This window comes from Teleopsis dalmanni, chromosome 2, assembly GCF_002237135.1.
Source record: "Teleopsis dalmanni isolate 2A chromosome 2, ASM223713v2, whole genome shotgun sequence".
Taxonomy (NCBI): domain Eukaryota; kingdom Metazoa; phylum Arthropoda; class Insecta; order Diptera; family Diopsidae; genus Teleopsis; species Teleopsis dalmanni.
This window is the reverse complement of record NC_051847.1, coordinates 129,975,834-129,993,017: the sequence shown is the minus strand read 5'-3', so window position 1 is coordinate 129,993,017 and position 17,184 is coordinate 129,975,834. Positions and strand designations below refer to the sequence as shown.

The 17,184-nt window shown below is 27.1% G+C and overlaps 2 protein-coding genes across 2 annotated transcripts in view; both read left to right on the top strand.

Annotated features, from left to right (window-relative positions):
• The first annotated feature begins 2,574 nt into the window (after positions 1–2,574).
• LOC119683403 (peptidoglycan-recognition protein LB-like) lies at positions 2,575–3,886 on the top strand. Its single transcript, XM_038097067.1, has 3 exons — positions 2,575–2,933; positions 3,123–3,527; positions 3,621–3,886. The coding sequence occupies exons 1-3, from the start codon at positions 2,741–2,743 to the stop codon at positions 3,803–3,805; spliced, it is 783 nt and encodes a 260-aa protein (XP_037952995.1). The 5' UTR covers positions 2,575–2,740; the 3' UTR covers positions 3,806–3,886.
• A 7,085-nt stretch (positions 3,887–10,971) lies between these two features.
• LOC119685652 (peptidoglycan-recognition protein LB-like) overlaps positions 10,972–17,184 on the top strand; it is a 31,020-nt gene continuing 24,807 nt past the window's right edge. The window contains exon 1 of the mRNA XM_038099999.1: positions 10,972–11,105. Within this exon, the coding sequence (XP_037955927.1) occupies positions 11,051–11,105 (55 nt within the window). The 5' untranslated portion in view covers positions 10,972–11,050. The remainder of the gene's footprint in view (positions 11,106–17,184) is intronic.

Sequence of the window (17,184 nt, the reverse complement as noted above, 5' to 3'; positions counted from 1 at the left end):
TTTAACATCAGACTAATGCTCCAACTTGTCCTTGAACAGGTGTAACATCAAAAAAATTTTTGACATCTGTATATTTTTGAGATAAAATTTATTTATTTATTTTTTTTGTTCGTTTAATTTTCTGTTTTCAATTCTATTTGATGGACTCTTTCCATTAAGTAGAAACTGTTCAGTCTGTGATCGGATCACCTTCAGAATTGATTGGTATAAATGCTTTCTTCAAACAGTCTAAAATATGTTAAGCTTTTACTACACAAGTTTTTATCTAAGTACTGTCAAGTCTACTTAATTAAGACTGATATGCGATTTTTTTTATTAACTTTTTAATTGACCTTCCGCAAGGAATAGTAAGTTAGGTGATGTGATGTCATCGTGTGTAGAAATTTCTTGTTTTGTTTGGTTTGGTACAAAATAGACCTAAACAGACTTATATTTCAAGATTATACTTATTCCAAAGTTAAAAAATTTATAATACATATTCTAAATTATCTGTATATCATAATTATTTTAATAATAAATGCGATTTGATTTTCTACAAATATTTTCTATAATTTCTTTACTGACTTACATCATATTTTTAATTATTTTGTTAGTAATATTTAACATTGTTAGATAGTATTATTTATTTTAATGTTTTTAATATTCTGTTTTTATTTATTATTTTACAACTAAACGATTTTAAATTAAAAACACTATATTATACTATATATTATGTTATGTACTATATACTAAATAGAATACTATATACTAAAATATATGTTGTTATAGTTGCCACTTATATGACACTTTTTTCATCTAATTTTTTAAAATGGGTTTTTAATCATTTTTAATGTTCCTTTTCGTGCAATACATTTTTTACCCTTTTATTGTATGTTCTTTTTTCATATATTCAAATTCCTTTTCTATATCTATGACTGTGCCAACTATAGACACTGTAAGCACTTCCCTTATTCTGTTTTTAATGTAACCACTAGATCCGCTATACTTATTACATCTATTTTAGCAGCGCAAAAATATATAATTTGTGACCACAATATACCCCTGATCTGCTTCGAACTCAGCATCTACATATCAAGTTGTTCCAAGTCTTAGAAGAAAACCGCCCAAACAGTTTAGGAACTAAACAGATGTCTGCACAACTTTTGCAACATTCCACTATACAATCATGTATTAGAAATCCATTCTGCAATGTATATTCTGCGAGATTTCCATCCCTTTTTTTCGATTTATATTAAACCGTCAAATTATGTGCGGTAACAAACTAATTCCGATCTTTTTGATCCTGTTATGTACTGATTTACTGATTTTGTTTATATAAACGATAACGCTGACCTATGGTTGGAATATGGTTCCAACTATAGGTCCTTTCGCATTGATGGAAAATCTGCTAAAACATTATTTTTAAGACATTGTTTTAATGGATTCTCGCAGTCACACACTGAGACTTTGAAGCTTTCTACCTATTCGAAAAAAACTGTTTTCTATGTATTTATTTCTTTTCTGTCTTTCTATCGCTTCTACATATTTTATTTCAAAACCACTACTCACAATTTCTGTGTTCTTTCTTTTTCTATCCTTATTGCCTTATCCTTTCTAATTTTTTTTTTTTTTTTTGATTTCTTAGTTTGTCTTTTTTTTTGTTTTTTGTATGTCTTTTAATCAATTTTTTGTTAATAGTAATTTATATATTTTCTCTTTCTTTTTAATCATCTGACTTACTTATATTCTATCTTAATAATTCTTCGTATTCTATTTTAATATTAATGATATAGCATTTGCTTATCTGTGTTCTGTTTAAGTGAAGAATTTTTTTATTTATTCAATTTTGCACTAAAAGAGAGAGTGAGAGAGGAGATATCTTTACCATATATATCACAAAGAAAAATCCCAATTTTTTTCAAATTTCCTTAATGCATATTGTTTGCTTACTCGTTTTATTTTAATGCATAATTAGCAATTTGAACGTCCTCCTAAGTAAAAAAAAAGAGCAAAGTTTAAGGAAAAATCACACGATGTTTAACAAAAACTCCGAAAAATCCCCTCTGAAAAAAGCTATTAAAATTATTTGCAAAAAAGTTTCATATACAGCACAGATATTTAAATTTACGGCGCTATAACTCAAAACTGATTTGTTACAAATGACTTTACATAAACATAATAAAGCAATTTCTTTAATGCAACAAAAAAATTTTGCGGTTATTACTAAAAACAACTATAAGGCTTCTTTCATGAACAAAACGTGTTAATAGATTTTCCGGGGGAATTCCCAAAACTTTTTTCGAATTAAACGAAAATTACTCGTACGTCCTCTACCATAAGCAACGGCAATATAATTAAAAAATTACTTCCAAATTAAATTGTAATATATACTTTGGAATAATAAGTCGTATCACCCGGTTTAATGGGCAATAATCAAGTAATCAACCTAGATAATATGATTAACACAATTTTTTTTTGTTTTTTGAAATTTTAAATATTTAGAGTAAAATCAGCAATCAAACTGTTAAGATAAAAACCAAAACAATGACCACTGAAAGTAAATAAACAACAACAAAATTTACGGAAAAAAAGTACAAAAATGAACATTTTTTGTAGAAACAAACAGAATATCTGGAGCACCGCAGTGACCAATGCCAATGTCGAGCAGAATATAAAAATTGGAAATTCATGTTGAGCATTTAATCCGTTGCATTTCACCTGCACAGAACAACGCACGCTTAGCTAAAAATTAAAATCGAACATGACCAGCAGCGATACACAAAGTGACTATTTACAGGGGATTCCCATGATACGGAAACTGACAACAAACGAACTATTAACAGATAAAACAGCTACAACAGCTAGAACAGCTAGAACAGCGCCAAATGCAATTTTATCTCAGTTGCTGATATCATTGAGCGTTCTGCTTTTAGCATATGGCAGCATCACAACAAGTGAGTTATCAATATCTATAATTACTAAAGTGCGGGTAACTAAAAGATAGATTTGCCTCGCATGGCTAAAATGTATAGGAAAATTTTAGCAATTATAAGGCGTAAAAACATGTATAGTGCAGTTGCATTATATGCAGTTGAATATTATACTCACACAATTAATGCTTAAATATTAATATTTGCCTACAGCCAGTGTCAATGCAATGCTGTTTGCTGATGCAGCACCCGTCGACAGCGAAACCGCAATCAGCACGGGCAGCGAGGTAGCACGCGCATGGCGGTTGATTAAGCGCAGCGAATGGGAGGCACGAGAACCCAGCGATTCCGTAAATTTCACTGGACCTGCACCATATGTCATCATACATCATTCGTACAATCCTGGCGTATGTTTAACGGAGGACGCTTGCAAGGCATCAATGCGTTCGGTGCAAAATTTTCATATGGATGAACACGGCTGGGCCGATATTGGTTACAGTTTTGCCGTAGGCGCTGATGGCAATGTATATGAAGCACGTGGTTACAATGTGGTTGGCGCACATGCACCAAATTATAACAGTCAAAGCATTGGTTTATTATTAATTGGCAATTTTGTTGGTATGTTAAATGGCAGTGGCTTCAGTTTGTTTTGGGCCATTACAACTCAATTTCGATTTCGTTGCTTATATTTTATGTGTATTTGTTTTATAGAGAAACTGCCGCCGGCTCCAATGCTGCAGGTGGCACAGGACTTTATTAAATATTCAATTGAAACTGGACAGTTGCGTAAAGATTATATTCTGTACGGACATAGACAGGTGCGCGATACTGAATGTCCTGGCGCTGCACTATACGCGGAAATACAAAAATGGAAACATTGGCGGGAAGTTGCATAGAAACAAACAAACTATTTAAGGATTAGTTTTATGTCCGAGCACTCGATGTAAATGAGATTATATAAATGAGATTACACTTAAATGAGATTAAATAAAATTGTGTCATTATTTTAATTTAATGCACATTTCAAATTATTTAAATATAGTTTGTTTTAAGACAAATATACCGAAAATTTATTAAAAATTAAATTTAATTTGAATATTGTTTTAGTAATGTATATTGAATGATTACTCGGAAAATAATTAGTAATGGAATTCACGTAACAAATCTTTAATATAATAAATATAATTAAATATAATGAATATAATTAAATATAATAAATATAATTAAATATAAAATATATAATAAAATATTACAACTTATTCACAAAAATATGGTTCTCGCTAATAAATATTGGTTCTCGCCCGTGCAACTAGTGGAGTAACATTAGCATGACTTTCTCAGCATTACGTTCCTAGATTAGGTTCTATACATAAGAAAGAACAAATCATGCAACAAATAATGCCTTACGAATTAGAATAGTTTGAAATTTAACAATTAAAAATAAAAATTATAATTAATTAATTAATTCAATTTATTCTACAGGTGGTTAATGATTTCGTTCCTAATATATAACAACAGCAAGTAAAATTGTTAATAACAAAACTCCAGCAAAAATATGCGAACAAAAAAGTCAGTACGGCTTTGGATCAGTTTGGTTAAGGTGCTGCTGATTCTGAGCTTCACATTTGGCAGGACCCGGTTCGATTCCTGGTACTTGCAGTCTCAAAAATAATTATTTACGAATAATTAAATACAAGAATTATTTCCAAGACCACTGATGAAGGGTATTTGGCAATACTCAAAACAGCTGTATGGTCAGCCAAAAATTCAATTAATTAAAATAATTTAAAAAATAAATTTTTGTTGTTGTTTCACTTCTGTTCGAAAACCTCTTTATAAAATATTAATTTAATACTCAAATTGAAAACTATGATAAAATAAACATAGTGGAGTAATACAGCATATAAGAAGAGATTGTTGCATTTACTGAATTCCATAGATGATTGTGCTACCAACTAACAATCATCAACTCAGTCTAGAGATCAAATACTCTATCGTAGAATGATAAAACCATACTGAGTGTGATATGAGAGAACAAACATGTGTTTCGTAAGATTTTTGGTTCTATACGGATTAACAACGACTACCCTATCTGAATTAATCAGGAGCTGTACGAATTTTACTACCACAAATTTTTTCCACGATTTTAAGAAGCAGCAACTACTCTTGATATACGAGACTAGAGAATTTGCGCAAGCATCAGACCCACCTGGAGGTAAATGCTGCATCAGATCGAAAGCCGATATTGAATTAACATTTAACATTTGCTTGTGCCATGAGAATGAACAATAAGGCTACAAAGAAAAAGGTATTTGAAGGGGAAATTGGAGAAAGAAGAAATAGAGAAAGACCGTGTCTCGGGTGGAGTGCTCAAGTTAAAAAGTACTAACCATACTTATTGTACTCATATAGTGATATATGAAACTAGACAATTCGCACCTTTGGCAAAGACACCTAGAGTATAGAGCCGCGTGGAGCAATCCAATGACGGCTTATTATGACGTATATAAGTAAGTAAAGTAAGGTGACGTTACCAAATATATGTAATAGTTATATAGAATAGCTCAAAAAGTACCCGGATTTTGTAAATAAAACACACAAATTTAAATTTTATCACTCATTTATTTTATCTCCTTCAAAATATGCTCCTTCTGAAGCGATACACATACGCCAACGCTTAACCCAATCTTCCATACACTTTTCGTAGGCCCTTGCAGGTATGGCTTTTAGTTCCTTCGGCGAATTCTCTTTTACCGATTGAATCGACTCAAAACGCTTACCACGAAAGGGCAATTTGAGTTTCGGGAACAAGGAAAAGTCGCATCAATGTCATCGGTGCCTGAGCGATGACATTGGTGCCGTGTTTGGTCAAAAAATCAACGAGAATTTTCCATAGTAAAAATCGCTAAATGCATTTGAGGTAGTCTCACATTAGCAGCTGCTGTAAACAAACTAATTGACAGATGGCGCTCAAATTTGTACTATATGTCAAGAAAGAGTGTAGCAACATAACAAAAAAAAAAATTTTTTAAAAAGATCTATTACTTTAGGAGTAGTTAACAAACAACAACATCCGGATACTTTTTGAGCAGAAGGTATATACGTATTTAATGCCTTTATGATATATACAAGTTGTATATATTAGTCACTGTTTTATTCAATGTACGCATTAATTAAGTACGAATATGACCCTATATGGCAATATAGAATATTTGTGTACGCATTTCTAATTATTGATTTACATTATTCACATTTATCATAATCAAAATATTATTTATTAAATTTCGCTCTTTAAAACGGTTTATAGATTAGATGAAAAAAAACTTGACGTACCGTTTTATAAAAATAACATTATTTAATAAATTTGTATTTTATAATTACTGATACTGTTCTCTCAGCAACAAAAAGTTTTAAAGATAAGAATCTATCGTTATTGTTGTTTTAATAAAAGCATTAGATTGTCTACAAGAATTTTTAAAAACTGTTTATTGTTTCAAGACTGTAGCTTCTTAACTACGGAAACTAAGCAAAATTAATAGTAAGTTGAATTTTATTATAGAAAATAGATTATTGGAAGTAGCCTCATCTGTATCTTATAAAATGAATAGTTTCTGAAACTATTTTATAATAGCAATATAATGATAACTTTAGTTATTTAGCTATTCAGTTAAATCTTTTAATTTTCTTGATTCTCCTTCTCTTGAAACCGTTTCTTATACACATATATTGCATATTTATAAGATCAATCAAAATGTCTTAAGATCTAAGTTTACCGTGAATTGAATTGCATATTCATAGGATGAGAGGAATTCAAATTTAATATCCAAATCATTCAATATAAAATGAAACAAAATATTAATTTATTTAGAAAATAGGAGTAATTTTCATATATATACTATATAATAAGAGATATATCGCTAGAGCACTTAGTATAAATAAAAGCAAACAAAAGAAAGTTATATAAATATAAACAAATAAATCTCTAATAAATAAGGTATTGCAATGTAGTCAAAAAATACACAACTTGTACTTTCAAAGTGATATTAATTTAATAAAAAATTATTTGTATACTGTGAAAAAACGACTTGAATTATATGAATTATACATATGTTTAATTTTATTTGAATAGTACCTCTTATACTATTAACTATCAGATCATATATAAATTGCACTAGGGACCCAAGGCTAGAAACTTTGCATAACCATATGCCACGAAATATGAAATTTGTACACAAAAAATATTACAATAATACAACCTCTGGGGATTAAAGTTATATTGTAGCAGTAGTTCCTTGTTACTTAAGAAATTAAGTTATCCCTTACGTGCGGCAAAAAAAATTGTATTTCTCTAATTTCACTTCTCTCAAAATTTTTGTAAACTGTATATATAATTCATCGTGTGTTTAACTTATATTTAATGATAGTGATAAGCATTTAAAGTTGTACATAATAATCAGTTTTCCTACCAATAAGCTTTTTATCCTAACTATGAGTAATTAGACACAATTAGGTCCAACTATGACTAACAAAGGAAAGCCTAAATCACTAATTATAAGAATTTTATTTAATAGAACACCAGCAACACCTGTTAGATAGCGTGACTTATGGAATTAATTCATGTGCAATGTAACACTCAAAATAATTAAGAAAGTCAAACTGGGGGAGTCAATGTAGGGCTAAAAAGTACCCGTACATAAAAAAAACTGGCTATGAGTAATTCATATATTAAAGTCCCGCATATACCACCTACAAGAATAATTATAAATTATAGCACTGCATTTATAATTCATATTAAACTAATTGCATGACTGACTTCTGAGAATGTTAATCTTGTTATATAGATTTACTAGTAATTTCAAAGTTTAACTTTAAAAAAAAAACTGATTTTAAACATTTTATTATACTAAAATCACATAAATTATCTTTATCAGCACACAGGTCGTAATATTTATTCGAAAAGCTACTTTATATTTTTATACTAGAGAAAATATTTCTTCGATATTTATCAAGGCATACAAAATAAACAAAATATTGAAAATTTAGCAAATGCGTAAATATTTACTTCGCTGATACAAATACTAAATAAGTAAGTTAAATTCCATTTAAAAATAATCAAACAAAAGTTGGCTACAGAAAGGCTAGCTATTTATCAGAAAACCCCCTCGAGTGATAAATGTATAACATCAATAATTGGTTGTTTCCAGACACGCGAGGTGCTTTACCGGCAGTTCTGCATTAAATGGTGGCGCTATAATGAAGCAGTTATTAAGTTATTAGGTCGGAATATATTTTACCGTGACTGCACATTCGAAGCCAAGGAAATATGTAATATAGATATAAAGCAGTCAAATTTTTTTGAGGAAGAGCTTATGATATCATAGGAACTGATAAAAGTAATATGATGATTTGTAACTGCAACAAAACTGGAACTATTGTAGTAATAATTCCTATTCAGATAATAGATTCAATAAGCATTTCTTTTAAATTCCTCGAGATTTATTTTCATAGTAGAAAAAATTTCTATTATTTTAAAAACTATATATAATGTTATATATATAATGTAATCTCATAATTTATATCAAATGCCGTCGAATACCTCTAATTAATACTATTCAATAAGTTTAAGATTTCTATAGACAACATTTATAAACAATAAATGAATAAATACGAAGTCAAGTATAACTACGAAATGATTCACAACAAACACTAATGGTTTTAAAATAATTCTAGGTTTTAAATTAATAAATTAAGTTAATTACATATTGGTTAAAATTATTATAAACGTAAATTTTTCTGAAGTGCCGACAATAACACATCATTGAATCGCATCAGTCCATACCATTACCCGGCCGAATAAAAACTGAGCGTTATTAGGTGTGATAAGCCAAGTCCTGTAACCTCTACTATTATAAGGCCTAAGTCGCCTTAAGTGGAATTAAAAAGATATTAAATAATTACCAAGATATCGTATTTACAATAACTTTCCTCACAAAAAATCATATTCGAAAAGAAAAAAGCACATATCACATTTTACAAATGTCTGGGGAAAACTATTGTGTTTTTATTTCTGGCTCTTAAGATTTCTAAATTTATCTTCATTTATAGTATGTTTCCACTGGTTACTTAGTAAGTATAACTTAGTAAGTTATACTTACTAAGAAAATTTCGTTAACCATAGAAACAGCCTCCGTGCTTTTTAACTCAAATGCAACCCTTAAAAATAAATTTCCCACAAGTGGGAAATTACCAATATTTAAAATATTTGTCATATGTTTTATATGTAAAATGTAAATAAAACAACTACTGAACTGCAAACAAACGCACTAAGAAAGCGCTTATATAATATATAAAATATATATATATAAATGATTTATAATATCAATTATATATTTATTTTTGTGTAATATATTATTAAGTGAAGTTTATTTAAACAAACAGAAAGTCTCTTAGAACTTTCAGAGGACTTTTTGACACGTAAAAAGTTTTTCATATGCAATGCGAAACTTATTTTAAAACTACTTAAGTTATTTACTAAGTACGCAGTGGAAACATGGTACAAATTTTTAAAATGCGATAGTTTCCGAATTTTGTTACAAATATTTCTAATATACAATAACTTTGCTAGTCGCTTTAACATATTTAAAATATACCACAAATTATATATAAAATGAAAACCTATAGTTCTTTATATCGTTTTTGAGTCGATTTTCCTCACAAAATTATTATCACCCTAAAATGATCTTATGGTACAATACACAACTCAATTAATTACACGAAAATTGTTTTTCCGAAATCCAATAAGAAAGGTTGGACATCTCTGCTTTTACCTGCTTAATGCGGGTGAAAAGTGAATTAAGGAGATATGGCGTGAATGACTGTGAAACAATTTGAGAAGCTGCGATGAGATTTGAAAAAATGTTTTTGGTACGCCAACGCTAAAACGCTAATAATGAGAAAAATATTTTTATAGAAATTACACAAAAATATCTCCCTGCGAGAGTCAATACCTCTTTTATTTTTTAGTTTGAAGAAATTACATTATTGTATTTATATTTTATATTTAATAGACTTTATCAAGCAATTAAATTGTTTTTTTTTTTGATTTTTTTTTTTAGAAATATACAAATATTTACGGATAGTTTTCTATCCGTAAGTATTTGTATATTTAGATATAAATTTAATATTTTTTGAGCAGTCATCAAATCAAATAAAATAAGTATTCTATAATTTTAAAGCTTATTTGATAGCTGCAGCAATAAAAGATATAAGTACGGAAAGGAACACAATTCCATACAATAACCAACAATTTCTCAAATGCATTTTAAGTATATTAAAAAAATTCAAAAAATAAATTTAATTTATATTATTCACTTTAAGTACTTTTATCAAGGTTATCAATCAGTTGAATCATTTTGGGGTGTAATAGATAAAAATAATGTAACTGGGGAATCACACTGCTTTTGAATAATTACTGTTCAATAGACAATAATAGAAGAGTGCACATGTTCAAACATTTTATACATTTTTATATAAATAATATATAACAGTCATATATATAAAAATATGCAAATATATTTTTTTAAATCACTCAAATATTATTGGGCTTAAGAAGTTCTTATAACTGGTGATAAGGTACCATAGAAATCCGCTGAATAAAAAGAAAAGGAATTGTATTGAAACATTGTTGACAAGAAAGAAAAATGCAATCAAATTTGTATATTTAATTTTTTATTATCAAAACAATTTGATAAGCGATTGTATTTGTTTCGCAGCATAAGCATTGCTGGTTGGTGATATAAAATATATACGAGTATAACGATTGATAAAGTATTGATTAGTTAAATTTGAAACCAAAACAAAAAAAAAACAAAGTCTTTATATTTTAGTATAAAATTCTTGTTTTACTTCATGAAGCGATAAAAAAATGTATATTTTATAGAAAAACAAAAAGAAATTCTTTGGACTTTCAGAACAAAACATACACGTCAGGTAGAAACGCACAAATTGTAGGAGAAAAAGTTTAGTCAACGAAACGTCGTCGTCGTTTACGAAAAAAACTGAAGCGGAGTTTAAAATTTTGAATTAACCAAAAAAAAAAATTCTAATAATAAAATTGTTATAAAACTATTTTCACAAAAAGGATGACAGCAATTATAAAGGACATTGTAAAAGTTGAAGAACACATAAACAGATGGGGTAAGTGACTATTCAACAAATTTTATACTATGAAAGTGAATGACACTGAAAAAAATCACACAAAAATCTACCAAAAACTAAACAAAAACTTTTTCGTGTAATTATAATAATTTTCTATAATTTCCCTCCTATTGTGTTGCAAATATACAAAAAAAAATCCCCCCAAATTTTAACTATAAATGAACAATGCTGCCAACTATTTGCGGAAGTATTTAAGTTTTTGAAAATTGGCATAGCAAACATTAACCCAAAAGTTATAGTAAATAAAAATCAGAACTTGAAAAAATACTTCAAACAAAATTTAACCACAGCCACCACAAGCAGCAGCATTTTCTGTACAAAAGAATTTCAACTATTTTCTTTAACTTTGTAGATCCCCGAATTTAATACATTATACTAAGTGCTTAAAAAGAAATCACAAAAAAAAAAGAAAAAAAAAAATGAAAAATAAAATTATTAAAAATCAAAAGTATCTTAAAGATATCGCCACATCACATGAACCATAAAATTACAAAAAGACTTCAGTAAATGTTGGTTTGTGTATTGCAACAAATGTCTTCCATCAGTTGAAAGTTTATTTCTTAATAAAAAATATTTGTAGAATAAAAACAATAAACAATAAACAATAAATAAATTAGCAATTAAATTTTTCACACAATATTGTAAATATTTTAGTATAAAACAAAATAAATAAAAATCTGCAGAATTGTTGAAAAGATTTATGAGTTGTAATTCCCCGGATTTTATGAATTAATGGAAGAACAACTGAAAACACAGACATATACAAAAAATTAATAATATTATAAAACTTATAATTTAAAGCATTGAGATAAATAAACAAAAGCCATTAAAAATTTAGTTTGTTTTTATGCAAATTAATTATAATAAAATTATTTAAATAATTTAAATAAATATACAATTAATAATAAACATAAGAAAAATTTTTTTTTTAAAAAAATCACCAATAATTTTAATTAGTATTGATTGGTTTACAAAAACATAAAACAATAGGTCAGACTCTTTCAACATTTCCATAAATGCTATCTAACCATCTGGCGCTATCTGGCGCTATTGGAAGCATGATATGCAAAAATGAACATATCATTAAAATTCTTTCGCTGACGTATTTGTTTTAATTAGATACAAATTAATTTTAAATGATATTCGAAAGTTAACAAAATATTTTAGAAGTTACCATAATATATTTATAAAGTCCACATTTAGTGTTTCGGCAAAAATTAAGCAAATGATATTAACATATATATTATAATATCTACTAAAAAAGAAATTAAAATTAATTATTAAAAAGTTCTCATGTTGATGTATTTTATGATTTAAATTTAGAATAAAAATAGAATGAAAGTTATTCAGTTATTTAAAAAACAAAAAAAATATTAACAATTTTCTAGAAGAAAATAAAATTTAAGGCAATAATTCATATTTTTATGCATAATGGTAAGTAATAAAGGTATTAACTATGTTCCAGCTAAATAATTATGTATATAATGAACATTGAGAACAAATAAAAGTTAGTTCTTATACTCTAGTTTTCGACTATTTTTAGAATATTTGTAAAAAAGTACAAAGAAAAGGTTGAAACTACGTCTAGCATAATATTTCAATTCTATGATAATACTTCTTTACATAATGTGACAGGTAGTTATGATATGCGCTTTCCAATTACAATGTTCAACCAATATAGATTTGCCGTTACCCTAAGAACCACTGAGTCCTAATTTTAGGTGTTAGCAGAAGTTTTTTAAATACATAGATGCACTTACTTATACTTATTTAATTTGCACACATATAAATTGTATGCACCGACATTTGATTTAATATGTAAATGATAAATATATTTTAATACCTTATTAAATATGTATGCGTAGGTAGGTTAGGTAGATTATACCGGCGATCACAAGGTATCCACTTAGGCATATAAGCCCATTATGTTACCGTATAATTAAGAGTTAGAACCACTTAGAACCTTATAAGGCTTATAATGCTATTCAGGGAGTGGTCTTGCGGTTCGCCAAGATCATCAACAAAGAAAAAAATATATTTAAATACACAGATATTATCGTAATACACGTTAGTATATATTTTTTTTAACTTAATGGAATATGTTAGATAAACAATTCTATAATAAATATAAAAACGAACCAATTAAAAATAATTATATTTAAATAAACACACAAAAAAACAAAATAAAAAGAATAAAAATATGAAAATTATTTAAATTTTTATAGCGATGAATTAAATTTGAATAAACAAATTAAAAAAAGAAATAAATAAATATAAAAAACAATAAATATAAAAAACAATAAATATATAAAACAAAATTTAAAAATATAAAAAAAAGTATAAGAAAAAATATGTAAAAAATAAAATAAAAAATTAAAGGAACTAAAATACATAACATAATTTAAAGAAAAAAATGCAAAAACAAAACAAAAAAAATTAATTTAAAAATAACAAAAATAAAAAACAATAAAATACATATAAATAAAAAAAAATGAAATATACATAAAGAAAAAAATAAAATACATATAAATAAAAAAAAATAAAATATACATAAATAAAAAAAAGTAAAATATACATAAATAAAAAATAATATATATATATATGTATATATATATAAAATAAATAAGAAATATAAAAAGAAATTCAATAAAAACAATGAATGGAAAAACGAAGCACAGGTGCTTAAAATTATATTTCCTGAATTCGTTAAAAGCCACATCCTATATAATGGCACTTCTTCGGTGAAAAACTGATAAATAACAGATAAACCAAAATTATTATTTTTAAGTAACGAATGTCCCATATAAAATGCAATCGAAATAACGATACACTTCGCCATTATATCTTTCCTTACACCAAGTCTATTGTATGAACAAAATTTCAATACAAAACAAAATAAACTTAAATAATAAATTTATTTAAAGAAAATTATTAAATAGAATATGTGTGTGGATCAGAGTACAAGAATATAAATTATTATATCAGCTCTTTTATTTTACGAAGTTAACATGACAATTATTTTTGGAAACTGGAGTTTTCGCATTACTCACCAACCTTCTTTTATGGCCTGAAATAAATAATAATTCAATTTAATAAAGAATGATAATGTCTACTTTATCATGAGAGACTTTTAAAATATGCAAAGTTCAACTGTATGAAATGACTCATAGATGAAGTAACAAATGTTAGACATTTCGTAATACTCGTACTGGTTACTCTAATACAATTAGGGGGTTTCAGAAGTGCTCGGTAACTCTGTAACTAAGTAGAATGATAAAAGTATTTAAAATTACAATATTACCTCGTTACCAAATTAGTGATTTACCGAGGCATCAACTTAATAGTTTATTCGGTATCGGTAAAATAATTTTCTTATTGAGCAAATTTATCCTTCGAACATTATTTTTGACTTGCTCATCATTAGTAATCATTATTTGAAAATATTTCTTCTGCCATATCTGTCACTGCAAACTTTTTGTAATAAATTGCATTATGACTATAATGACAAAATTTTGAAATTTCTTTAAATAAGTGATTAATATTTCAAACTACAACATAAGCTACATAATCAATCACTTAAATATCAGCGTTACTTAGCAAAACAACGACCTTGCCAAAGACATAACTAGAGTCAAAATCTAAACTTTATCGGACTAAGCAATTAATTGATAAAATTTTATAAGGGTAATAAAAATTTATTTATATACTGTGAGAAAACAAAGCACTTCAAAAAGTATTTTTAAAGTGTTTAATATAAATTTCTTAAAAAATGGAGCTTGTCCAAAACAATGCATAATATGTAAAAAAATACTATATGAATTAGTTTACTATATATATAAACAAGATGTGTTCTAACCAAATAGAATAAATATAAGATATAAATCCTTTATCCAAACGAAAAAACTCGAAAATAGAAAATGACGCATTTTTAATTTCAAGTCAAAGGAAAGTTCATCAAAAAAATAACCTTTAGTTAAATCATAATGTTATATCCATTTACATATGTTAAATACAAACATCGATTCCGTGAAATATTTTTTGTTTTGATGACTAATCTATTATTCAAATTTCAAAAACTTGAATATTATGATAATTTGAAATTGATATTATTTAAAAAATATTGAATGCGGCTTTATGAAAATTTCTTTAAATTTATACAAAAAAATTGTTTTTATATAGCAGTCATAGCATAGCATAAAAGCAGAAGATAATTCTAATAAATCATGCGGGATGCGATTTTAATATTAATTGAGAGCGAAGGTATCAAAGAAAATACAAAATGTACAGAATAATTGCTTTTAAAAAAAAAAAAGTTTCTTTGGTTTAAGTGGACATAATCGTTCATTTTGCAAACGAACATAATTGAAGCATATGGATACCAACAGTTAGTAGCTCACGATTCTAAAGAAGGTCTTGCCTACGCTTTTTCTTACATCTACAAACTGGAAGTTTCAGTTGAAATCCACAGAACATAGACAAAAAGGAAACAACTAAATATTTTCTTTACAAAAACGCTCAAACCGGGCAAGATTTAGACATTCCACTAACCGTTCGCCACGTTTACAAACGTCGATCTTCCAAATATAATTTTCTTCATTAATATAGCGCATTGATACCAAAACTAAGATTTTTATGGCCAGCTTTGTGGCAACAAAATAGTGCAAAACTGCACCTCAAAATTTTTGAAAACTTATTTGTTTAATTTTTGAACTTGTCCATCAGTTTCTTATTATCATCAGAGCAGTTCCATAAAAAGGAATTTTGTACTTCTTGCATACTGTTACACCACATAACTTCTTAAAATCTTGAGACTTCTACAAAAAGAAATTTTTGAACTTTTCCAGCCCAAGTGGACATTCGCTAATTTTTTAAAAGTGTTTTCTATATACAGTACACGTGAGCAAAAGCTATTTACAGACAAAAAAAATTTGCATCTACAACAATGTTGTTTTGTGTGCTACAGGAATTTGTACTCGTATGTATATACAAAGTTTATTTATGTAAACCATTGGCTACAAGTGAATTCAAATAATGTTTTTAAAGTTAATTATAGAATTTTTGATTGAAGACAACTATTTGTGAGACGAAAATAAGAAATTAGCATCAACAACAATGTTGTTTTGCGTGCCACAGGAATTTGTATGTATATACATGTTTGTTTATTATTGATTTACAGCACAACTATTTGTGAGAAAAAAATAACAAATTTACATAAACAACAATGTTGTTTTGTGTGCCAGAGCAATTTATATGTATATACATGTTTATTTATTATTGATTTGCAAATATTTGCGAGAATGGTATAGCAACAAGAAAAGATGTTATTTTTTAATCGAAATATTTTAATGTATAGCTTGATTTCCTAAATGATGTTGAGTTTTTTAATTTTTTGTATATTAGTATCTAATTTTTCTTAAAAGTATTTTTTTACAAGGCTACTTTAGAAACTTTTACATAACTCTTAAATGATTCATCTAGTTATTTTGTAAGGAAAACTTCTGCCTTTCTTAAACCTGAAAGCGTATAATTAAATATATGTTCTTTTTTGTAAATTTAAACAGTTTCTTATCTTTAGCTTAAAACCTAGTAAGAAAGTCATATTAGAAAAACTACTTTTGGGGTCTACCAATCAGAATCGATCTCTACAATTTTTTATGTACTTTTTTTTAATAAAATATAAAAACAACAGGAAACAACTTAGAAATAAATACGTCATAGAAGTACAGAAAAATTACTTTTTAGTTGATTTAATTAAATAAGTAAAGATTACAAATAATTAACCCGGCTGAATGAACTTTTCATATATTAGCTGTTTCATTCATTATTTTTTAATACGCACAGAGAAAATACATGCCATTTTAGGAAGATCTGGTGCAGATCGAGAGAATTGAGCTAAATATGAGTTAAAACAATTGCTCCAATTAACTCAAATCCATCATTTCGCTCAAATTAATGCTTATTAGGTGCCGATTACAGCACTTCAGTGACATAAGTAATTCAATTCAATAAAAATTGTCGTATATGAAAATTCAATAAAATAAAATAATAAGTGAATATG